The 25,666-nt window shown below is 48.6% G+C and overlaps 1 protein-coding gene across 1 annotated transcript in view; it reads left to right on the forward strand.

Moving 5' to 3' along the window:
• The first annotated feature begins 8,131 nt into the window (after window positions 1–8,131).
• The window catches only part of Asic2 (acid sensing ion channel subunit 2), a 271,184-nt gene continuing 253,649 nt past the window's right edge, over window positions 8,132–25,666 (forward strand). Inside the window, exon 1 of the mRNA XM_021177008.3 lies at window positions 8,132–10,142. Coding sequence (XP_021032667.1) covers window positions 9,435–10,142 — 708 coding nt within the window. The 5' untranslated portion in view covers window positions 8,132–9,434. The remainder of the gene's footprint in view (window positions 10,143–25,666) is intronic.

The following is a 25,666-nucleotide window of genomic DNA, read 5'->3' on the forward strand; positions in this document are numbered from 1 at the left end:
CTCTCTATCACCAGCACCATCACTATCACGGTAGTCATCCTCATCAGAGCAAGTCACTAAGCTCCACCTCAGTTTCCTCTTCTTAATTCAATTACTTGCTCATTCAGATCATATTTGGCATCTTGGCATCTCCTGGTATTCTGTCTTAGTCACTTTGTTTTTTGGTTACAGAAACTTCTAAGTCCCAAAGTAGCTTTCTCTGCCAATCAATGCTCAGGGTGCCCAGTGTGCTTGCTCTCTCTCTCTCTCTCTCTCTCTCTCTCTCTCTCTCTCTCTCTCTCTCTCTCTCTCTCTGTGTGTGTGTGTGTGTGTGTTTGCTGGGCATTGAACCCAGGTTCTTGAACTCACCAGAGAAACACTCTTTCAGACACACCAACCTTTCAAAGGGGATTTTAAAAATAGCCCATCTGAGAGGGTGAACAGGGGGTGGGTTTTGAGTTTGGACCTATGTTTGGTCCTGCTTTTATCAGTACCAAGCGGTGTGACTTACAGGAAGCTGCTCAGCTTCCGAAGCCTCTCCCACTGAAGTGAAAGGAATGAACTTAGTTTTATATGCAGCCCCGATTCTCAACGCACTTCCTTTGAAGACAGCAGTGCTGTAGCCAAGCATCTCCTGGCCCTGTGCAGAGTGCAGCAAAGTCCTTCCTTAGTTATAGATGCTATGATCTTCCTTCTGTGTGTCATAGGCCCACATGAGTGATTGACAGGATGAAAATGTCATCTGGGGAGTGTGAGGAAGACCTCAGAGGAAGAGAGCACAAACAAGACATTAAGGGTAGGAGTCAGTGAAGACAAACCATGTGATCAAATGTTCAAAGGATGGAGGCACATATAGTATGGCCGGGGTGGGGGTGGGGAGGGTATGGATAGGGTCCAGGGTACATAAGATGAGTTAAGTCTTTCTCAGTCTCTTCCCACCAGCGAAAGAAACTCCATTGCAACTGCAACGCCACAGGCACCTCCAGGGCTCCAAGAGTTTCCAAGGCCACCCGCAGCACAGGATGAGATAGTGTCAAAGAGCAAAGTCTGGCTTTGGGCCCTAACTGGTGAGGACAAAAGGGGAGAGAATGGGGAAAGAAGAGGAAAGAAAAGAAGGCAGAGCCACTGAGAACCATAGTGGAGAAACGAAGAAAAAAGGACAGGGATTTAGGTTTGCAGCAAAGCCACAAAAACAAAACAAAACAAGAAAAACAAAACCAACAAAACCTTACACCCCACTGTCCATGAGTTCTGATGCTAAAAGCAAAGCTAGCTAATTCTGTGGTATCATACATACCAAAGGAAAGCACTCTTAGTCGAGAACAACAAGAAGCTGTTGTCCTTGGGCTGTCTTGCTCTCCATATCACTTCCACAAAAATCCCAGAAGTAACAAAGCCAACAGATCTCAAGATATCTGTGACCAAGACCGGGGCCAGAAGGGCAAGATCTGGTGCAGGATTTGTACACTCACATGGCACGAGGCTAGAGACCTCGGCAGGAGACCAACACTCAGGATCCCCAATCAGGATCCCCAGCCCCACAGCAGAACTATGCAGGAAATGGCAAAAGAACTCAGGACACCTCCTGGAGAAGATGAGCTGGAAGACTTCTTTAGGCAACTGGAAGCAAGAGCCCCTTTAGCATTGAAGGACTCCGACTATACAGAGTAGCTGGAGTTCTCATACGATAGGAAGACCTGATAATTTTGTAAGGTACCTAATGGATGAGGTCTTAGGAATAGGAGAACTTGACAAGAAGAGTTCCACACGGTGCACCAGAATAGGGCCGGCCTAAAGCACTGTTACAAGAGGTGACTAAAGGGTTTCCCATTGCAGGAAGAAGCAGAGTTAAGTGGTACCTGATGCCTCACTGGTAGGGTCCAGGGAGAAGCAGGAACACCAGTGGCTTCAATGAAGCTTGAGAAAGCCAACAGAAGTCACATATCCCATAGGTCACTGTCTTAGTCACTGTTCTATTGCTGTGAAGTGGCACCATGACCACTCTTGTCAACTCTTGTAAGAGGAAGCGTTTAATTGGGGCTTGCTTACAGTTTGAGAAGTTTAGTCCAGTTATCATCATGATGGGGAGCACGGTAGCAGGCAGGCAGGTGCTGGAGCGGTAACTTAAGAGCTACATCTGGATCCATAGACAGAGTGGGAAGACATTGACTGGGCTTGGCTGGAGCTTTTGAAACCTAAAAGCCCACTCCCAGCGACACACTTCCTCCAACAAGACCTCACCTCCTAATCTCTCTAATCCTGTCAGAGTTCTACTTCCTGGTGACTCAACATTCAAAATATGAACCTATAGGGCAACTCCTATTCAAACTACCCTGGCCCCCGCAGGCTTATAGCAATGCAAGTCTTTGCATTCGGTCCAACTTTGAAAGTCTCTGTACTCTATAACAGTTTCAACACTGTTTATAAAGTCCCAAGTCTCTTCTGTGAGTCATGGCGATCTCTTAACTGTGACTTTCTGCAAAATCAAAATGAGAAAGCAGGGGAAAAAAAGGAACATAGTGAATTCCTGGACCAAAGTAAGAACAGAAATCAGTAGGGCAAAGTGTGCATCTCCATGTCTGATATCAAAGTGCTCATCAGAGCTCCAACTCTTATCAACTTTGTTAACTACCACATACGTCTCTGGTTTGGGCCAGTTCCACACCTGGAACGCAGCTCTTCTTGTCAAGTGCCTCACAGCTCTGGCATCTCCCACATCTTGGTGTCTCCAACAAAATCCAGGATTCACCCTCACAGCTTCATGTGGGCCTCCATGAAGAGGCACCATGACACACAGCTGGCCTTAGTCATCTTTGGGGTGCACTCTTGTAACAGCTTTCCTTGGCCACTGAGAGGGGTTCCAGAGACCCTTTCTTGTACCCTTACCTCTATAGCCAGAACCCCAGGGCTGAAGCTGCCCATTTCTGCTGCTTGCTGGGGCTGGAGTTGGGCCTCCTCCTTCAGTGATATCTGTATCAGCTTTCTGTTGTTGACAGTTTCCTTTCACTGCTGAAGCTTTCTTTTAATTCATGTGTTTACAAGCTGGAAGCTTAGCTGAGTGGGGTCTTGCCCTGAGGTCACCATTATCTGAAGTAGCCACAGGCTTTTCTTTAACCTTCTTCTTTCCTTGAGCATGGGACTTGGTTCCATTACATTTCCTGGGGCCCCTTTTGTCCTAACTCTACATTCTGTATTCTTCCCTGGCTCAGCTTGCTCCTCTCCACTGTGGACCTGCATGAGAATGACCTCTAATAACAACAGGACGAGGTCAATACTCCGCTGCCTTGAAATCTCCTCTTCCAATCCCACGAATCCAAAACTCTTCAATTTAGCCTCTGGCAAGTTTGTAGGACAAGGACAGAAAACAGTGGCATTCTTTCTATTCTAAAACATAATACATTCTACATATTACAAGAACAGTCTCCAGGCCACTTACTACTATACTATTCTTCCCCTCTGAAACCTCTAGACCTGGTCCTTCACGGTACAAATGCCCTGCCCCCACCCCCACGCCAGCATTGTCTTCCATACTCCTTCTAAGATGGCCAGGTGATCCTTGCTTAAAGCATTTAATCCAAAGTCCCAGCTTCTTCCAGTTCTTCCAACAAACAGCATGATTGGGCCTATCAGGAGTACCTGAGCCCCTGTCTTAGTCACTGTTTTGTGGCTGTGAAGAGACACCATGACCAAGGCCGACTATTGAAAGAGAAAGCATTTCATTGGGAGCCTGCATACAGTTTCAGAGATTTAGTCCATTATTATCACGGTGGGGAACATGGCGGCATGCAGACAGACTCTGGATCAGTAGCTGAGAACTATATCCTCATCCGTAGGCAGAGAGTGGGAAAGACAATAGACCTGGCTTGGTTTTTTTGAAACCTCAAACCTCACCACAATCGTAAAGAGAGAACTGCTGGATGTGGTGTCACGCGCCTGTAACCCTTCACTTAGGGGCCAAGGCAAGAGAATGAAAAGTTCAAAGGCAGACTGAGCTACATGACAAAATCACGTACCTAAATCAAATAGAAATCAGGGCCTTATTTTAGGGGAGGAGTGAACTTTTACCTGTGGTGGTGGCCGCAGTCCACAATGAGGACTGAGTCCTAGGAAGACCCTCCTGCACTGCACATGACATTGCACTGGAGGGTAGGTGCCAGGCATGCAGTCCTAGATCCTGGAGTCATAAAGAAGCAAAGGAACTTCGAGGACTTTCAGAATAGCATTTGAAATGTAAATGAAGAAAATATCCAATAAAAATTGTTTATAAAAAGGTTATTATGGGGAGATCATAGTGTTAAACTTTTGTTTCTTGGTGGAGTGGTTGTGCTGGTCAGCTTATGCACAATCTTATAGATTTGTTTGGCTGTCCAAGCAAATCCATCAGGAAGAAACAGTTAAGTCATGTGAGCCATGGTGTGGGAGGAACAAGGGGGTGGAGCTGAGCTCTCTGAATGCAAACCTCCTCCTCCTCTTTCTCTTCCTCCTCCTCCTCCTCCTCCTCCTCCTCCTCCTCCTCCTCCTCCTCCTCCTCCTTCTTCTTCTTCTTCTTCTTCTTCTTCTTCTTCTTCATAGCTCTATGGCTTCAAGGAAGCGACTTAAGCTTTCTGTGGTCTCTTTGAAGTAAATAAAAGAATATTTTTCTAGATGGATTAAACACTTAGAACACTTATCAAACTTATTTCAGTGTAAAGCATTTGGAATTTTCCCTATGGATTAGGAAGGAAGAATGATGGTGATTATGATAATCACAACGATGGAGATAATATAACAACAATTGTAATGGCGGGGGAGGGTGGCAGTGATATCTATTATAATGCTATTTAAAGAGGCAACTCAGCCAGGCGTGGTGGCGCACGCCTTTAATCCCAGCACTCGGGAGGCAGAGGCAGGCGGATTTCTGAGTTCGAGGCCAGCCTGGTCTACAAAGTGAGTTCCGGGACAGCCAGAGCTATACAGAGAAACCCTGTCTCAAATAATAATAATAATAAAAGAGGCAACACATAGGAGAGAAAACCTAGACACTGGGAAGACTTAGAACTCACTTTGATTCTGCTCCAAGCTTCAGCAAAATTCCTTCCCTAAAGGGTTAGAGATGGAAATAAAGCAAAATGTGTCTTATTCTATGCTTGGCATGCAATATGTTTTTTTAGGCATATCATTCCCTCTCCCCTCTTCTCCTGTATTACTGTGTGTCATCAATGTGTCTGGACAGTGAGATGAGAGGCAGGAACATAAATATGAATGAGATGTAGTTTCTGTCCTCAAAAGGCTCAGAGTCCTCAAGAAAGACTTGGACACACACAAGGACACTGTGCTATGACAAGAACTATCACTATGACATCAGCACAAGGCATGATTGTATTGGGATCGTAGCGAAAGACCAATCATCAGAAAGAACTGAGGGAATCATTCCTTAGGAGGCAATGGGATTTGGAAGGAGAATTTTGCTGGGCTGACTGAAGAGGGCAGGGCATCTCAGTCAGCCTAGGGGGCAGGCTGAAATATGTGGTCACCGAGAGAGAGAGAGAGAGAGAGAGAGAGAGAGAGAGAGAGAGAGAGAGAGAGAGAGAGAGAGAGAGAGTAGTCTTTGCTTGGAGTCACATTCTCTGTTTCTTTGCCAAGATCCATGGAGGCCTAAGCAGGATCTCCCTACTCGCTTGTACCTGCTCCATATGGAGAATGGACAGGGAAAGACAGGGTAACGGTGACAATTGGTCAGCCCTCACTGGCATGTGTCTACCTCAAGAAGTATACAGCCAGGAAAGAAAAGCCCATAACAGCAGAATCAACCAGAATGACTTCTGATAAAACAGAGCATAGTTCCACTCCAGAGTAAGGATGCTGGGAGATGTCACATGCTTGTTCTAGCTCCTTTAACAGTAGCTGCTTCCAGGCCTCTAGGCTATGACCTTGGCTAGAAGAGACCCCTGAATTCCCAGGCAGGGATCCTCGGTCTAAGCCAGAATTATTAGAATAGGAGGTTTTTGTTGGGAGTACACTGGCACCTTCAGAACTTCCTGCCAAAGCCAACAACTGACAGGTGCTTTCAGGGAAGCCACATCCACAGCTGAATCTCAGCACTGCTCAGCAGCAACAGTTTCTTCTCCAGGAATATGAGCAAGGTCGCAGTGGCACACATCTTTCATCTCAGCACTCTAGAGGCAGAGGCAAGTAGATCTCTGAGTTTGAGGCCAGCCTGGTCTACAGTGCAAGTTTCAGGACAGCAAAAGCTACACAAACACTGTCTTGAAAAACAGAAGAAGGAGGAGGAGAGGAAGGAGGGGGAGGAAGAGGAAGAAGAGGAAGAAGAGGAGGAGGAAGAGGTGGAGGTCTTCAGGTATGTGTAGCTGTGCACTAGAGTGTGAGCATGGACATCATATACATAATATGTGTGCATTGTGTATATATATACATGATTGTGAATGAATTCATTGTGGGTAATATATGGTTGTATGGTTGTGTATATTTATATACTCTGTGTATATATACACACAATGTACAGTATGCATTGTATGCACATGCAAGATTGAAGCATGTATGTATGTTCAAATGTGTCAAATTTTGTATTATGTGTCAAATGTATTTGTGCAGTTGTGTGAATTGGGTAGGGCATGTGTATACATAGTGTGTGCTTGGGTACATGGACATGTGTGCTGAGTGCATATGTGTGGTGTATGAGTGGGAGATGAGGGGCTCAGAAACCATCTTCTCCGATGTTTAGATACAAGGAGTTGCTTCATGGAAGGAAAGCCCCCAGGCCAGTGGGAATAGAATATCACTCTAGTCCTCTGCGTCCTTCATAGAAACCTCATGGTCACTTCACAAATCTTCCTAAATGCCACAAAAGCTGTGAATTCACCTTTGTTCCCAAGTCTTTCGTCCTCCAGTTTCCTGTCCCAGAATTCTGATACTCCACTAACTGGGGTGTCTGTCTTCTCATGCTTTGGGTCCTTCATCCATTCCATCTACTCTCAGAAATGTCTGGAAATTCTTTTATCCCAAAAGTAAGGAACTCGGAGGACTGCCTGTCTCCGTGATGTTTTGAAAGTATGTGTAGAGTCCTTTTGTGAACCCTGCATGCCAAGGCAGCCATAAGAGCAGGACCCCAGAGGCCAGCCTGGTCTACAAAGTGAGTTCCAGGACAGCCAGGGCTATACAGAGAAACCCTGTCTCAAACAAAACAAAACAGCAGGACCCCAGCCCTGATCCAGAGGCTGAAAACCACAAGACCCTCTGAGACAGTAAAAACTGTCAGGGCTTTGGGATCTGAGCCTTGAATCCAGCTAAGCACTGCCCAACTGTGCACTTTTGGGCAAGCCTTAGCCTCCCTCACATCACTTAGAAAATGGAACCAGTTGTATCTAGAACCACATTCAGTCCCCCCACCCCCACCGAAAGTTTAAGCAGAATATTTAAAAGGCAGCATCAAAAGTTTAAAATGTCCAGGAGCTATTGAAAGCCTTGGGTGCTTTGTGGAGGGAGTAATGGAGTCTCTTGACTTGGGACGACATCCCCTTTCCTACTCTCCCTTCTGTTCACATCCAGGGAGAGCTACTTTTGCCTGACTTAACGCCTCCAGAGAAAGGGGTTGGGGCACTTGAGAAGTTTCTAGAGGCAGAAGAGAGGAGCTGTCCCCTTGAGTCCATCCTGCCACAAGTCCTGTAAGTTCTCCCAGTAACTGGTCACATAGCCCTTCCTAAAAGAAATTCGTACACATGCAAATCGGAAACTATACTCATTCATACCCACAGCCAAGGATGTGCACACATAGAACATACAGCCCATCACAGGCACTCTTCTACTTATGACACATCCAGCAGCCGCAGCACATCACCCACAGGCAGCTTCACGAATTGAAGACTTGGCACAAACGCCGGTTCACATATAAACAGTTCACATCCTACACACACCCCTGCACGACACCGCACTCACACTTGCTCAAGTGCCCACGCTGCACAGTCCCTTCTCTTTCCATCCCATTTCACACGCCCAGGCATCCCTTCACATTTCTTTGCACACGGCTTGCACATAAACACAGCATTCTTACTACTCTCCATCTCTTCCACAAGCCGGTACAACCGACCACATCTGTGCTGCCCCCCAAACCCCCGCCCCAACATCCCCCTGCAACTTCAACAAGAGGCTTCCCGCTCGGTGTGCAGCGGCCACAGTGGCCAGGAATTAAAATGCAGCAAGGAGGAGCCGGGAGCGTCAGCACCGCGTCTCCAGGAGCGCACAGCGCTCGCCTCGGCCGCCGCCGCCCCGCCCGCCCGGAGCCGCGGGGCCAGCGAGCGCAGTAGCAGGTGCTCAGAGCCCAGCCGCGCCAGCCTCGCGCGGCTGCTGCCCAAGTTCGCCCAGGGCCCGAGGAGGGCCGGGCTTCCGAGAGAGGAGAGGAGAGCAGCCGCCGCCACTGTCACCGCCATCGTGGACTTGGAGTCTTGAGAGGAGACGGGCCCACCGGAGCTGCGAGCTTGCAGCGAGTCCGGATCAGCCTCAGGAGGTGTTGCTTGGGCTCCGCAGTTCCCAGCTCCTGTCTCCCAGAGAGGATAAGAGGCAAGGAACAGCATAGCCGGGTTTTTCTAAAGACGATCCGTGCCGAGAGGAAAAGGGATAGTTTCCCAGCACCAGCAACCTTGGAGGGGCCCAGCAGCGAGCAGCTTTCCGTAGGACGCCTTGAGAAGCCCCCGGCCCCAGACGACAGTAGACACCCCGCGGGACTCAGGACTTGGGGAAGCCTGGGAGCGTCTCAGCAGAAAGCAGCTCCGGCAGCCGTGAGAAAGAAGGGTCCTGGAGGAAAGGGAAGGAGCAAGTCGCCACTCGGCGACCACTCACCCCAGTACACACCCACCCCACCCGCCGGGCCTGGAGCCGCGGAGTGCCTCTGGGGGCGCTCGTTCCTTGGCGCCTTCCCTCGCATGTCCCAGCACCACTGGGCTAAGGGCCAGACTAGTGGGGTCCCCGGGACTGGCCAAACCAGGCATGGTGGCCCAGTGGTCTCTCTCTCAGGATCAGCGTAAAAACTGGGGTTAGTCCGTGCAGGGGGGACTCATCTCAGGGTCCCCCGAGGTCCAGGACCAGGATAGCTCGGCGGGCACAGAGCCCAGGGATTGGAGAGGCGGCTCCCAATGGGGCCCCTCCGGAGGTAGTGCCCAGTGACTCTCGTCCTTCTGGAAGACTCGGGGCCAGCAGAGCCTGGGTGGTGGGGGGTACTTAGGAGAGGCCAGAGCTAGGGGCGGCGGGCCGAGGCGGCACTCAGTCCCGGGCGAGCGCCCGCGGAGGCGGCGGCGGCGGCGACGCCGGGCGGGCATGCCGCGCCACCGGAGCTCCTGTCGGGAGCAGGCTTCCCTGGCACAAGCTGCGCACGGCTGCTGCTGCTCCCACTGCTGCTGCGGACTCCCATGGCGGCTCCGCCCGGCCGGGGCCGCCGCCGCTGTCGCCAGCCTCGGGCTGAATGAATGAGCCGGAGCGGCGGAGCCCGGCTGCCGGCGACCGCGCTCAGCGGCCCGGGACGCTTCCGTATGGCCCGCGAGCAGCCGGCGCCCGCGGCGGTGGCGGCAGCTAGGCAGCCCGGGGGCGACCGGAGCGACGATCGGGAGCTGCAGGGGCCAGGGGTCGCCCGCAGGGGGCGGCCGTCCCTGAGTCGCACTAAATTGCACGGGCTGCGGCACATGTGCGCGGGGCGCACGGCGGCGGGAGGCTCTTTCCAGCGGCGGGCGCTGTGGGTGCTGGCCTTCTGCACGTCCCTCGGCTTGCTGTTGTCCTGGTCCTCGAACCGCCTGCTCTACTGGCTCAGCTTCCCGTCACACACGCGAGTGCACCGCGAGTGGAGTCGCCAGCTGCCGTTCCCCGCCGTCACCGTGTGCAACAACAACCCCCTGCGCTTCCCGCGCCTCTCCAAGGGGGACCTCTACTACGCGGGCCACTGGCTAGGACTGCTGCTGCCCAACCGCACCGCGCGCCCGCTTGTCAGCGAGCTGCTGCGGGGCGACGAGCCGCGCAGACAGTGGTTCCGCAAGCTGGCCGACTTCCGCCTCTTCCTGCCGCCGCGCCACTTCGAGGGCATCAGCGCTGCCTTCATGGACCGTCTGGGCCACCAGCTGGAGGACATGCTGCTCTCCTGCAAGTATCGGGGCGAGCTCTGTGGCCCGCACAACTTCTCCTCAGTGAGTTGCCCTCCGCGCGAACCCGCCCTTTCTGACCCCGCGCTTCCCAGGAGTCCTGAGGCTCTTAGGTGGGCCCTAGGGACTGGACACCAGGCCCCTGTGAGTGTCACCACTTCCTGACTGGGTGTCACCTCTCCTCAGTGCCCAGGAAGAAGCCACTTTCGAGTCCCCTGAGTCTTCAGGTGGTGGGAAACTCTTGGCTCTGTCTAGGAAGTCATCTTAAGGCTGTTAGAGTCTCCTTGTACAGTTCCTTCCGGTATCAGCTCTCAAACTCCTCCTTCTACTCTCTGTGGTCCCTTCTCTAAATAGTGACACCCCCCCCCCCCCCCACACACACACACACATACCCGAGGTTCATGGGACTCAAAGCTACTGCTCTCTGGTCTCTAGAGTTGCCTTAAATGGGAGGCTTGTTCTCTTTGGGGAGAACCAATACAAAACCCTTCAAAAGAAATGGGCTAACAAGGTGTTTTAGGACCTCTGTTTAAGATCCTAAACAGCTTATTATTTCAGAGTTCCCCACGAAGTCTAGGAGAAAACTCCCAAGGACAGCAATGAACACCAAAGTTGTGGGCCCCTTTTTAAGGCAGTGGCACCTTTCTGCTGATTGGAAAACAAAAAACAAAACAAAACAAAAAATAAAAAAATCGCTCCATGAGCACACCCACCCACCTTGCTCCTCTTTCTGGCTGAAGGAGTATCCTTAGGTGGGAAAGTTTCAGCCAGCAGGCTCAGAAATGCAAACAGCCAGGGCCAAAAGAAGCTGTGCTAGAGATTTGTGAGCCATTTGCTGTACTGGTTCCCCCACACTGTGGGTCTGGAGAACGCAGATGTCAGGCAGAAGGTATCTGCCTTGTGCAGTCTGTCTCTGAAGAGCTCTGGTGCCAGGACACGGCATGGTGCAAGCCTGTCCAACCTTTCCTGTGTAAACGCCCCTTAGGTGGGCTCTGGCTTTTCTACGAGTGCAGAGAAGGTTGGTTTGCATCCGTGAGTAGTACTCTCAGAAGGATCTCTCTTCGGGATTTTTGTCTCTGACAAAGCTTTTCCTGGGATGGCAGAGTTGCCAAGGTGGCAACAGGTGTTGGCTTGATGCTGGTCATTCTAGGTCTCTGATTGGCTGTTCTGGTTATCTCTTGCCTGAGATTCCACCCTTAGCTTCAGTCTTTACTCTGTTGATTTTTGCTGTCGGGCTGAGTATAGAGTAATTCTAACTTATCCCTCTCTAGCACATTCCATGTTGGGAAATGGTGAGGGTTTCAGCTGGCCTTCCAACCATCTCATCTGAGACTCCCTGCCTCTATAAGTAGGGAGTGCTTCTAACATACACTTATACAAAACTCCCTCCTGAACCTCAAGCATGGTGCATGAAAGCCAAAGAATACCCTTGTGGTCAGTTGGATTTTGGCTGAACACTGGTGAGCAAGCTCTAGAGTTAGCCTGAAGTTCAAGGTTACATTTAAGTACAAGCTCTAAGTTGCACAACACACAACCTCTTCGATGCAATTCTGTGTTGGTCGATTATTGGTTTCCCCAGCAGGTTGAATTGCCTTCTGATGGCCAGGGTTGCCTTCCAATATCACAGCAGATCTGACTTAGCAATGGCTTTCATCCCTATATTTTTAAATGAGGAGGGAACTGTAAAGAGCACTCTCTTCCTTGACATCAGCAAGTTCAAAGTCTAACTAAGTATACCACCAAATTCATTACACAGAAGCCACGGGGAACCTTCCTCTCTGATCCTGGGCCTACCTGCTAAGTAGGTAAGACTCATGCCTCCTTCCCCCAGAAGGTGGAAGAATGGAATCGGAGCCATCTCAGGTGATCTACGTAGATAGAGCCTAACCTGAGTCTACATGCTGAGGACATACGACCAAGACAGGCATGGGCATGAGTTGTGTGGGATGGGAGATAAGGAGCTGAAGAAAAGTACTACCCCTTGTGCCCTGGGAACTCAAAGTGACCTCTGGTAGCTTATCATTCTGTTCCTGTCCTGGGAGTTTAGGCCCTATAACAAGGCATGCTTTGGGCTGCTGTTTTTCTACCTGAAGACTTCAAGAAGTGCTTTCAGGGAAATTTCTCAACACTGAGAAGACCCCGTCAGAAACTCTAACTGCCTGCTCCCTGGAGGAGCCTTTGCCATCCTTGATGGAGTGGCCCTGTATAGTAGCTAAGGGTAGGGATTCTTGGGTCACATGGCTGTTCAGATTCTGAGTCTCTCCCTCTCCCTCTCCCTCTCCCTCTCCCTCTCCCTCTCCCTCTCCCTCTCCCTCTCCCTCTCCCTCTCCCTCTCCCTCTCCCTCTCCCTCTCCCTCTCCCTCTCCCTCTCCCTCTCCCTCTCCCTCTCCCTCTCCCTCTCCCTCTCCCTCTCCCTCTCCCTCTCCCTCTCCCTCTCCCTCTCCCTCTCCCTCTCCCTCTCCCTCTCCCTCTCCCTCTCCCTCTCCCTCTCCCTCTCCCTCGGTGTGTGTGTGTGAAAAAGAGAGAGAGAAGGAGGAGGAAGAGGAGGAGGAATAAGATGATTTATTTTGGCTTGGAGTCTTTCCTGATGACCCCAACCAGCATCACACACACACACACACACACACACACACACACACACACACACACACACACACACACACCAAAAACAAAACCCATAGACAGGTTTGTTCCTGTTTTTCTCTATTCCCCTGTGTATCTCACTGTACCTACTAAGACTGCTTGCTTCTCCCTTAGCCAAGGGAAAGAACTGTGTGTAGTTTGCTGCTGTCTTCCCAGCACAGAACCTGACACATAGTGGATGCCCAGGAGAGCCTTGAAAAATGAGTATCTTCACGAGGTATCTGCAGGATCGTGTCTTCTGGGGCCTTGGTTGACTTCCTCTAGCAAATACCTGTAAACTGCACTTCCAGGGGGAAGCTGGCAGCCTGTGGCACGAGAAGCAGGCTATGAATTACTGGGCACCTGTAATTCTCATGTTTTAAGATTGTAGAGCAACAAGTGAAGGGTAGAGCGTTTATGGGGGACTTTCAGGGAAGGAAGCAGCTGTCTCTAGTTAGTCCCATGTCTGAAAACAAACACCAGTAAGAGAGAAACGTAATGCCGAGGGCAGTGTGTTGAGCTAATTCGCCAGGCACACTCTGGGCGTGTTCACTGATGGCTCTGGATTTGTTGAAGCTGAGGACATCATTCGACAGTCAAATGAAGCGGTGCCTGCTTCTTCTGAAAGCCTGTGTTGTTTCCCTGGCATTGGCTGTGAACTTCAGCTCTGCTCTGGCTTCTTTGTAGCTCCTGGCAGTGGAGAGAGTAGTCTGGGCAGGAGGCAGAGCTCTGAAGCAGAGCTCTGAGAGCCCGGGGTGGGGTGGGGGGCTTAAAAGAGAAACCAAAAGGCTGGAAATAGGAATAGACAGGCCATTTCAGGGTAGGTTCTACATCAAGAACAAGGGGTCATTGCCCTCTCTGGGAAGCAGCATGCTTCAGGAGGGCAAGTCAAGCAGACCTGGACTTGGGCTTTAGGTCTGCTCCTTCCTACCAATATTCCCTGGGCAGACACTTGGCTTCTGAGCTTCCAGTAATAAGGTCTCTGTCTGAGAGGTAAGAGGAGATATCTTGGATGGCAGTAGATGCTTAGTATTCAGGAGCTATTACTAAAGTATTAAAAAAATAATAGCTAGGCACCGTGTGCATGGTACATGGTGGTAAGAGGTTCTACGTATTATCACCACAATTATCCTGTCTTTCTATGGCTACTTACCTGGGAGAGATGGGCATGCTCGTTCTTATTTGAGTTCTTGAATCAACCATGTTGACTCTGTGCCGAGGTCTTTACTAGATGCTAGAGGTATAAAATAAAATAAGGCTTGGTAAACACCCTTCAGCAATTTGCAAGAGTTGTGTGAACGAGAGCCAAGGGCATACAGAGAGGGCTCGAGAGCAGAGTGGGGACCTCCGATGGCTTCCTGGAGGAGGTGACATCTGAGATGAATCTTAAAGACTACATAGGAGTTCCAGACAAAAGGAGGGGACAAAGAAAGGCTCAAAGGAACAGCATGCACAGATAAGAAAGCCCTATAGGGAACACAGTGCAGTAAGATTGAACCAGTGCCTTCCGGTCTGGGACAAGTTTTAAATAGCAGCAGTGGAAGTGGTGCTGAAAGGTCCCAAGGCAATGGTGTGATCGAAACCTGGGAGCTCAACTAAAGCTTTGAAATTTGCAGCAAAATTCTGATGTGTTTCCCTTCTGGTTGTTCTGCTATCATACCTGGGCCCCAGCCCCTAGCTTTCACCCTCATTTCTAAGCCCATTGGGGTATTCCCACTTCATCCCCTTCTCTGTCAGAGTTAACCTTTAGTTCAGATTTGAACCATTCATCCACGCTAAAAGCCAAGGAAACAACATTTAGGGTTTTGTGGTTTTGGTTTTGGTTTTTTCCAATCACATTTTACCATATCAAGACAACTGGCTGCTAAAAGCCAACAGTCGAAAACAAGAAATGACTTCAGTAACACGTTTAAAATCAGCAAATTCTGTTGAAAGGATGCTAGGCCAGGCAGCCTAGTGGCTGTGAAGATGGATAGCTTTAGGGAGTCAAGAAAGAAATACTTCTGCCTTTTATATAGAGAGGAATAAATGAGCTACTACATGTAAAGTGCTTAGACCAGTTTCTGGCATCAAGCAAGCATTCGATAAATGGGAGCCGTTTCCATTTTTATTACTTGCATGAGCATTTACAGTGAAGGGCAAAGGCAGATAGCATCGGGCGTCTGTGACAGGCCAGATCCTGGCTGGCTTGTTTCACGTCATCTTCATAGTAACCCTGGACAGTTTGTGATAATCCATGTGTTGTAAATGGAGGAGATGTCATTCTGAGAGGGGTCGCAATGTGTTTCAAGTCAAGAGCCAGCGCGTAGCAAGGCCAAGTTCAAACCCGAGTTGCCATGATGGTGGGAGCAAATGTTCTCTCCGCAGCAGCAGAGGAAGGGAGCAGTGCTGAGGAGGAGACAGGGCGCATCCTCTAGGAAGTCTGGTCCAGCCTCAACTTGGCCCTGGCCAGCTGTGTGCCTTTGGCCACAGGATTCTCGTCTGCAATAATAGGATATGAGCCAAAGGGCCAGTGGGACTTAGCAGCAGAGTCCTCCGTTCAAGTGGGCAGTCAGGGTTGGAAAGCGGGCTCGAATCCTGCAGATGGCTGGAGCATCTCAGCCGTCCATTTTTTTTCTTTGCAGAGCTGAAGCAGTGATTATGGGGGAAACGTACACGCTATTGAAGTGCTGGAGACAGGACGGTGATTAAATAGACATTTATACAAGGAACATGAAAAGACCTCTACCGGTTATTTGACTTCAGGGAAATTAGTTTAGGGAATCAAATGTAAACTCTACCCAGGTCTGCAGATATCCAAATTGACCCACATCAGGCTAATTCTGATAGTGGCTATTTGGGGGCCACTGTGGCCGGTCATGAAGGCATCAATCAGATGCCTTCCCAATTGAGAAGGAATTGCTGGAGCAATAACCAGGCCATTTGCTCAGTACGTGTGGATCTTTGACCCTGCTGATTTGCTTGGGTATATAGTCAGATCCATTCAACCAGAGCTCAATAAATACTTAATGTGTGCCAGTCACTGACCTACCAAGATGACCATAAATCTAATCTGTTTCTGGCAAAGAGATTCTCAAAGGTCAAGGTGCTTTAGCCACATTTTTGGCTGTGAAAGGAGGTCCCGACTATACCAAGAGTGAGACTGGGATCTGTGTGAGGCATGTGTCTCCTGAGCCATATTCACCTTTATCAGAATCTCATGAGCACTGTAGGACCCATTTCTCAGATCGGAAAACTGACACTCAGGGGAGGCACAGGTCACACAACCAGGAGGCAGCTCAGTGTGATTTTTTTTAACCAGAGCTTGGCCCAGTTCTAAAGCCACCAGCTCTCGGGTGTTAATGAGGCTAAACCTTCCTAGAAGGGGATCGCTCAGTTCCTCAAGCCTTCATAATGGTTGGTTGGTGTGGACCATGGGACTTCTGCTAGATTCCATGACCCACACCCCTAGATGGTTCTAAAGCGAGAAACTCCAGCATGAGCTTCTCATCCAGCAGCCACACACCGCAGCAACTTTGTTACCATAAGGGGCAGTGCTCAGGAGTAGGAAGTCTTCATTACATCTCAATCTAATCTAAACGAATGAAATTGTTACAGTTTCCAGGGTCCATAAAGAGCTATGAGCCCTTTTCATTCTTTCTGAGGACACCGATAACTTGAAAACCTGGTGGTTGCCGATCTGAGATCCCACTCAGGCTGACTCTAACAAATAGATGATTCATTCATAATTAGAACATTGAACTGTTGGTAAAACAAACTGACTATGGATGGCCGGGCTGTTTGCTTCCCTGAGTATGTCAAAGTCTCCCTGACACCATTGTTTACACGGTTAATCTGCTTATTAAATTGTTTCCTCGAATTCCCACACATATTTACTGAGTTCCTACTCTCTACCTGGAACTTTTGCATCCGTTGTTTTTATTTCAGTCTGGCAATGAAGCCTGTAACGGATAAGGAAACTGAGGTACAGGTAGGTTACCTGAGATCATAGAAAAGACATGCTGAGCTTGGGGTCAACATTCTTTGCATTACTTCCTAGTCATTTCCTTTTGGTCAAACAAGCCTGTGTCTTTCATCATCCCAGTCTAAAGAAACTATAACACACATCCCATCTCAGTTCATTCCTGTAGTGATGGAGGGTACCTGTTGTTCTTTTATGGACACCAAAGAAGGAAATGATCTGCTTAGCATCATACACGGAACAGAAGAATAGGTAAAATTGCATCCGGTGTTCCCAATGAATATTATAGGTTGAACTAACTATAACATAGCAAAATTCCTAGATCCTTCATGCCTGCTGATTCAATAAGTCGGGACAGGGCCTGTCATGTATTTCTCACAAGCTCCTGATGATGCAGTCAGTGTTGGTTCATGATCCACTCTTTGAGATGCAAGGTTATGAAATTCTTGAAACCCCAGAAAGTCAAAGGTCACCACTAATGCAGTTTTCTGTCACACCAGTTCCCTGGTTCTGTAAAAGTCTATGGGGACCAGCATCCTAGGGTGAAGAAAAGATAGAAGGTCTGAGGAGGGATGGTGAGCTCACCGGGACATGCAGCCAAAGCCTCTATTACAAGAAATCAGAGTCAAGAGAGAAGGATGGACCCAGCCAGAACATCAGCCAAACTCAAGCGCAAAGGTACTGGCTTTGGTGTAGCAGAGGTTGTCCCATTACTTGAGTTCCCTGTGGAGCTTGGTGGATACTCCCTGCTAAGCTCCCTTCTTCCCTACACTTCGGGATGCAGGCCCAATAAAATTTAAGGATCAAATGCCTTGAGCAATGGTCCCATGAAGTTGCCTGTGCCCTCCTCCCTAGTACCCATGACTGTATTACCTTTCCTGATGTGATGGGGTTAAGAATTTGACATGAGATCATCCTAGATTATCCAGGCGAGTCCATAGACCCTTGTGAGTGAGAAAAAGAAGACAAGCCTGTGATTACAGATATTCAGGAAGATGAGGCAGCAAGATCATACGTTTGAGGTCTGCCTGGGCTAAAGAGTAAGTTCAAATTAATGAGAGTTTCCCTAAATAACATGGAGAAAAGGATGACTAGAGAGAAAGCCTGTTGATAGACTGGTGTGTGAGGCTCAGAGGAACAGAGATGGGGAGGAGAGAGGGAGAGAAGAAGGTAAAGCAGAAGAGAGAAGAACTGGGCAGTCAACATGTGAGATGTAGCCCTGGAGCAGAGAGAGTCCAAGAGAGAGATTTGAAGTACTGGTTGTGGAGATCGGAAGTGGCCATGACAGCAGCTCCTAAAAGCTGGAAAAGGCAAGGAAAAAAAAATCACTCTGAGATCTCAAGGTGTTCAAGCCTGGTGAACACCTTGATGGGAGCCAGTAAGACTCTCGGCAGACTTTGACCGTTGTACTGAAAGATAATAAACGTGCTGTTTGAAGTGACATGTTTGTTATAGAAAAATAAGAAACTTAACCCAGCCAAACTGGCTTCAGACGTATGAGGTGTGTTCTAGAACAACTCATCATTCATGGTAGTGAAGCAGGCTGGGTAATGGAGGGGCAGGCAGGGTCTTCCTTTAAAAAAAAAATCTAGAAAACAAAAGAATTTTTAACAAACACACATCTGTTTTCCAAAGCATCATGGGAGTAATTTAATCACACTTACATTCATGAAAGTTTGGGAATTTATGCTTCAGAAACTGGGGAAAGGCATGGGGTAAAGTGGATTAGAGGGAAAGAATCAGACAGATTCAAGTTCAAATCCCAGCTCTGCCTAGTGTCAAGTGAATAGCTGGTAAGAACTGCTTATATCGTTTGTAAAGTCCACACCGTACCCTCCTTGCATGGTTGTTGTGAGATTTAAATAGAGGATATTGATGTCTTACAATTTGTTTATTGAGAGTCAGTCACAGTGGGTTTAAGTTGAGTGTCAATATAGAAAGTATGCTTGTGTGTATAAAGGCACCACAGAGATTGTAGGTGCTAGTGTCCTCAGTGGACAATAATTTCACTTCCAAGAAGGTCTTCCAAGGCTCCAGACACTAGCCTCCTACCGTGTCACAAGTCTAGCCAGGAAGCATTATGTAATTTTGATATCACACTTGTCTGGGCAAGCTGGTGCCTTTAGTTTCCTGCTCAAAATTAAAATTCAGAGAGGGAGGGGTGCAGAGAGGGCTCAGTTGGTAATGTGCTTATCAAGAAAGCATGAAGAACTGAGTTTGTCTCATCCCCAACTCTCACATAAAAGCACCATGCGGTAAGAGGAGCGCCTGTAGTGTTAGCACTGGGAAAGATCCCCGGGGCTCGCTGGCCATGCAGGCTAGCCAATCACTGAGCTGTGGGCTCAGTGAGACTGTCTCAAAAGACAAACTGGAGAAATAATTACAAAAGAGCTTATGGGACCTCTGGTTTTCATGTGTGCCTGCAAACACACATGCACATACACACTCACTCACACACACTCACCATCGGGTGGTGGTCAGAGGGATGGCTCGGCTGTTAAGAGCTCATATTGCTCTTGCAGAAGACCCATGTTTGGTTTCTAGCACCTACATCAGTAAGCTAACAACCTCTGGTAACTCCAGCTCCAGAAGTTCTAATTTCCTCCTTAGGCACTCTTCTGGGGTTTACACTCATACTCCAGCTCCAGAAGTTCTAATTTCCTCCTTAGGCACTCTTCTGGGGTTTACACTCATGTACACATACTTACATAGAAACACACACACAAACAATGTAAAATAAAGAAATCTAAATATTAAATGGGAACCCAAGAGGGGCACTGGAGATACAATCTCAGCATATTTGCGCTTAGCCTAGCAACCTTCTATCTCCAAAGCTTCAGATTCTCCCTCTGTGAACTCTCTGGGTCTGAGCCATTCCAGCCTTTCCCACATCTGTATTCTGGCCACCCCCTTCTGATTCTGATGGCATATCTGATCTGAAAGTTGTTGATACTCTGATCTCTGAAAGTGAAGGGTTTAATCTTCTCTTGGAACCCCTCCCAACAAAAATTATTTTCCCACTTTGAAATGGCACGGGCGTCCACTGTGAACTCACATCCATAAATCTGAGCCGACTGCCCGGGAAAGTAGATGAGGTTTGATTCTGCTTCTCAGCCCAGGCTCACCGAGCAAATTATGGAAAGAATTTGATTTATAGGAACACCTCAAAGGCTCTGGAGTGAGACGTGTGTTTATTCACTTTATTACCATTTATTTTACGCTATCTCTTTATGCTCCCTGCACATGGATTTGAAAGACTATCTGGATAGATGCTTATGGCCTGCCAGATTGCACAGTCCCGTTAAGGCACATGGTTCTCTTTGGTGAGACTGCCAATAGTTCAGACTTGGGGGGAATCCTCATTACAATGCTGGGGCAAAGCCCAGCTCTTTAGCTAGCAAGATGGAGATGTGAGCCTAAAGTTTCTGCCTGAAGTTTCCCAGCTCTGGTTGTTTGATACACACCCAGCTGCAAGCGAGGAATGCAGGCAGGCAGGCTTGATTTAAGATTCAAATATCTCAGAACAGCTGGGGATATTTAGCATCGCAATAATTACATTACATTTTTGACGGTACATGGAGTGGGAGCCTTTTTTGGGGTTGTTGTTGTTGCATATTCTATGAGCATCCCATCTCTTAGCCAGGCATGGAAACCGAACTACATTTTTCACATCCAAAGAGTTTCATTTTAAAGATCCGGCAGAGGATAGCATTCCAGCCTTTAATCTTTACCATGACTCCAGAATGGCAAGAGCTGTGTCCTGTTTACCACAGCCAACAAACTCGAGTCGGGAGAGCTGTGGCATGGAGGAAAACAGGAAGCAGGTGGAAATGGTCAGGCATCCCTGTGTGCCGGGGGTGATGGGATCGGCTTGGCAAAAGGGACATTGCTAAGAGATGCTGATGGTGGACTCCACAAAATCAACTTAGATGAAATGAATTGATGTTAGGAGGCTGGACAGTGAGACAAAAACCTACTATGCACCAGGCTTACTCTCTATTTTCTGCCACTGTCACCACAATCCTTGAAAGAAGCAAATTCAGAAAGGGGAGGTTTATTTTGGTTCATGGTTTCAGAGAGTTGCTGTCCAACATGGTGGAGAAGGCACAGCTGACTTCCTGGCAGCTAAAGCAGGTGGCCAAGACTGTGTATACATTGTAGCAAACCAGAAAGCAGAAAGAGCTGTGGGTAGCAGGGGCTAGATTCATCCTTCAAAGACCCACCAGGAATGGCCTACTCCGCATACATAACAGCACCACCATCTGGGGAAGATGTGCTCAAAGCATTAGCCTGCAAGAGATGTGTCAGGCTCAGACAGTAACACTCTTTAACACCTCAGAACATTTTTTTTAGAGATTTATTTATTTTATATATGTGAGTACACTGTCGCTGTCTTCAGACACTCCAGAAGAGGGCATTGGCAACCATTACAGATGGTTGTGAGCCACCATGTGGTTTCTGGGAATTGAACTCAGGACCTCTGGAAGAGCAGTCGGTTCTCTTAACCACTGAGCTATCTCCCCAGCCCTCAGAACAGCATTTTAAGAATTAAATTCCGTTGCACCCATTTTACGAAAGGAGAAATCAAGGCCCGGGGTAATGGGGGTACATCCTGCTGAGGACTTAGCAGACAGCATTATTGATTTTGTTTTGCTTTTTGGATCTGATTTGTTTTGTTTTTGAAAGAGTCTCAGGTAAGGCAAGCTGGCCTTCAACACCTGATTCTCCTGCCTTTCTGCCGATGAGGTGATGAGAATGTAGGCGCTCACCACCACATTTAGCCAACAGACAGCAATTTGAATGGTGAATTTAGATAGATTCCTACCTACTTCATTCCTGGCTCTCTATCACATTCCAAGACTCTTAACTAGCAGATGAGATAGGACAGTCCTCATGGGCCCTGTGACCTTGGCTGCCATCCCTTCTTCTACCCCTGAGGAGTCAAGAGTTCATAGCCTTGAGCTATTGTGCCAAGTCACTTATGAGACACTCTCTGTTTCCAAGAAATTTCCCAACATCCATGCCCTTGCTCAAGCTGCTGCCTTCCCTGGGAGCCCTGCCTCTCCCATATGTCCATTCTCAGTGCTGGGGTTGGAGATGAGCTAATACATCCCTGGGGCTGGGGTTTGTGCTTTGAGGGGAGCTTGCCTCTCTGCCTGCACCCCTCTCTGTAGTTGAAACTTTTTAACCTTGTGCGTATCATTTACAACACATACACATTCGAAACAAAAGAACAATACTGTTTTAAAAACACTGCACCTTTTCTGTGGACATATCAGGCCAGGCCTCCCCATTAGGCAGCTACAAAGCAAAGGGGGTCTAGGCCCATCTTGGAATCCTTTCCTTTCCTGGTCTTGGTTGCAGTCAGTGTTTCCAGCCCTGTCAACTGTCATCCCTCCGAGAGCAAACACCATAGGTGCCCTATAGGCAAGTCTGCCATCTACCCATTCTATAGGCAGAGAGTCATCACCCCACAACAGCTGTGGACTTATCCATGTATTCAGTCTACAGAGTTCCTGGGAGCCTGCCTAGGTCTGCCATGGCTTGGCAGCACAAGGGCATGAGTTTAACCGTCCCTCACAGAGAGCTTCTGGAGCCAGGCTTCCCAGGATCCATGAAGGACAGAAGCCATCTGAGGGCTTAAGTAAAACCCCTGGCCAGCTGAGTGTCAAGGCTTACACCTGCAGTCCCATCTTTAGAGGGCTGAGGCAGGAGTATCTTCTGAAATTCAAGACTAGCCTGCTCTAGGAAGTGACACCCTGTCACCAAAACAGTCAAACAGAAGGAAAACAAAGCTATAGCCACAGCTCACAGCTACTGAATAAGAATGTATAGGGGCAGGCCCCAGCTTTTACTTACTTACTTCTTTATCGTGTTGGGAATTGAAACCGGGCCTTGTACATACGAGGCAAGTGCTCTACCACTGAAAATGTCTGCAGATATTTTCATTTCAAATATTTTACCCAGAAACAGGAGTCACTAAGTTAGCCAGGTAGATCAAGGCCCAGGTAGATCAAGACCTTGTGATTCTCCTGTCTCAGCGTCCTGAGCAGCTGGGACTATGGATCTATGCCACCAGGCCCAGTGATGTATTTTGAACATACATAGGATAGAAGATTTTAAGGAAAGATTGTAGGATGAGAGACAGTTGTGCCATTAACATCACAAGCAAACAAATCGATAACCCCAAATACTGGGAAAAGATTTAAGAGCCAGGGATATCTCGGTGGGTCAGTGAGAGGCGTTTAAAGACAAGGAGCAGGGTGGGATTGGTACCTGAGGAAGGGTTGCTGTGTGGAGACCTGGAAGGTGAGAAGAGGAGGCCACCCAGGGATGGGGAAGGATTCCATTCATCATGGGACTGGCAAAGCAAAGCCAGCATGGGAGAAGCATCTGCCTCCTTCCTTCCAACATAGAAAATTCAGCTTCCACAGCTCCAGCCCTTGTTCTTTGTGCTGTGGGTACATCTGGCTCCTTCTGAAGTGGAACTGCCTCCCTCACCCACACAGTGTGCAGGAACAACGTGGCCCGAGCAGCCTGGAAACACTGACCCCCTAGAATGCTAATGGGACGGAGCCTTACAGTCTCTAGGCAGCTTCTTTCAAGTGGGAAAAATGCAACCCTAAGAATTCAATCATTGCAGATTCACAAGTGGGGGCTGCACAGTGGGTGGGGCCGACTTAGTCAGGAGCTTTCTGTGGAATGGAGCATCCTACCCAGCTGGCACCTCCTCCTAGGCCTGCCAGTCTTCCTGAGGCCAGATGTCTTAACCCTTCGACATGTAGGTGTGTTTTATAGTCTAGCCTCTGAAAAGGTCACCTCTGATGGCAAGTTGCCCAGCCCTCTTTCCCAGGCTTTCTGTTTCACAGAAAGCATGCAAATCCCTCACTTCCTTTGACTTGCATAATCACAAAAATAAGCAGAGTGTAGCATAAACCCATTTGACAGATGAAGAAATCAAGGCTTGATTTCACCAAACTTATCCAGCTAGTGCCAGAGCCAGGATGGTGCTGGGCTCTATATAGTGGGTGGTGACTTGCTGGCAGGAGTCTAAATGAATACCTTTTGCAAGTGTCAATGTCACTGTCCCCTCTTAGGGGGATGTTGTCTCTTGTCCTGTTGGAGGGCATGTGAAACCTAGTCAGGGTTTAAATTCTTAGATGAGAGAGAGGTTCCACACAGGTGCCTGAGTTACCCGAGCAGAGCTCCTTGAAGTTCAGGAATTTCTATGTCCCTGAGAGTGACCCAGGAACAATACAGACTCTGCAACAATACAGAGTCTGGTTCAGTAAATAGAGTCTTGCATGTCTGAGAAGTTCTCAGGCAATGTCTGTACTACTTAGGACCAGACTGTTGCTTGGGCCACCACATTCTATGTAACAAGGATATCCAAGGCCAGGAGAGAGGTCAGCTTAGCGTAAGAAGGATGCAAGGCTTCTAACTGGGGCAAGCCCTGGCTGTGTTTCAACTTGCCACTCTACTCTGTGTGGTGGTGAGTAGGGTTCAAGGCAGGGCTCCCTTGTGCTGAGTTGTACCCTAGGAAGCTCAGCTGCTTCACCAGGCTGAAGCTCCAGCTCCCCCCTCCCGCCCCTCCCCCCAGAGCTACGTGCCCTGCAGCAACTGTGAAGAATACCTCTTCCTTTGTCTTTGTCTGCTATTGAAATGAAGAGCTCTTCAGAGACCTTGTGAATGGAGAAATGGCAATAGAGTTGCATATCTGAGTCCCTTGCAGAGATGAGCCGCCAGGCATGTCTGCTTCCTGCTCTGATTGTGTGGGTATCAGTGGACCAGTGGTGGGAACAGAAGGAAAACCTCCTTCATGATCACAGTCATCAGTCGTCTTTGAGCTGCAGGGTGCTGAGACTCTGACCAGGCCAATCACCAGGTAATGCAGCCAGAAGCCTGCGGTTTTTTGGGTTGCTAATGGCTCTTAGAATCACAGAGGCATCCTGCACACCTGCCTTCGGACTCATTCATTCCATTGAGTCATTCATATGCTCCTTGGGTGTTTTGGTCACTCATTCTTTTGCTCTGCCTTTTGTTCATTCAACTATTCACAGATTCATTTACTCATTCATATATTTGGTACATTCTATAGACCAGGTACTGTGCTGAGCTCAAAGGCTATCAGTGCTAATCCACACCACGGCATCAATTCAATCCCCTCATCCCTGTGGGATCCTGTAGCCAAGCAACAGATAAGTCCCCCTCAGTAGCTTTTCCAGCTCAGTGCTGAAAAGGTAGACTCGATAACCATTTTGTTATCTTTAATCTGAGAGTCCTTCTTGTCTAAAGGTATCACGTAGTTTCCCTCCACCTTCAAAATAAGATTAAGCCCCCAGGAGATCTCCAAGCTCTGACTTCCACTCATCATGTCTTTGGTTGTGCAGAACCACATTGGGTCCTGGAATCTGAATGGTCAATGGAGCGAGCCTTCGCAGATGCTTTTCCTTCCACCTGGAATCCCACAGTCCCATCTTCCCTGTGCTGACTGTCAGGGATGAATAGATCAGGAATGAATAGAGTAGAGTGGAATATGGGCTCCACTCTAGACTTTTCCATGGAAAGACTGTTCCAAGTGCCTGCAAGGAGTGGGGTAGCTCTTCACAAAGCTGGGAGAAGCAAGAGAAGAGTTACAGGTCCTAGACAGGGACAATGACTTGCTCAAGGTCACCAAGCCAGTTGGAGGCCATCTCTTCGAGACAAGTTAGCTCATCTCACCCCATTTCCGGGGCTGGTGCAAGTCTACACTGTGCACAAAAATGAGAGCCTCTGGGAGCCATTAATTAGTCCTTTCAGGGCATTTTTATTACTGTCTGTGGAAGACTAGCAGGTCTGTTCCGGTCAGGCAGTAGGCTGCGAGGCAAGCTGAGGTTAGGCGTGATGATTCAGATCTCAAGATGAAAGTTTTGCCTGAGATGTTTAAATAACTCAGAGTTACTGCCGCCCCAGCCGGGACAGGACAACCAGGCAGTGGTAGGTGATT

Source organism: Mus caroli, unplaced genomic scaffold (genome assembly GCF_978045245.1).
Source record: "Mus caroli unplaced genomic scaffold, Mus_caroli_1 scaffold_13, whole genome shotgun sequence".
NCBI classification, from domain to species: Eukaryota; Metazoa; Chordata; class Mammalia; order Rodentia; family Muridae; genus Mus; species Mus caroli.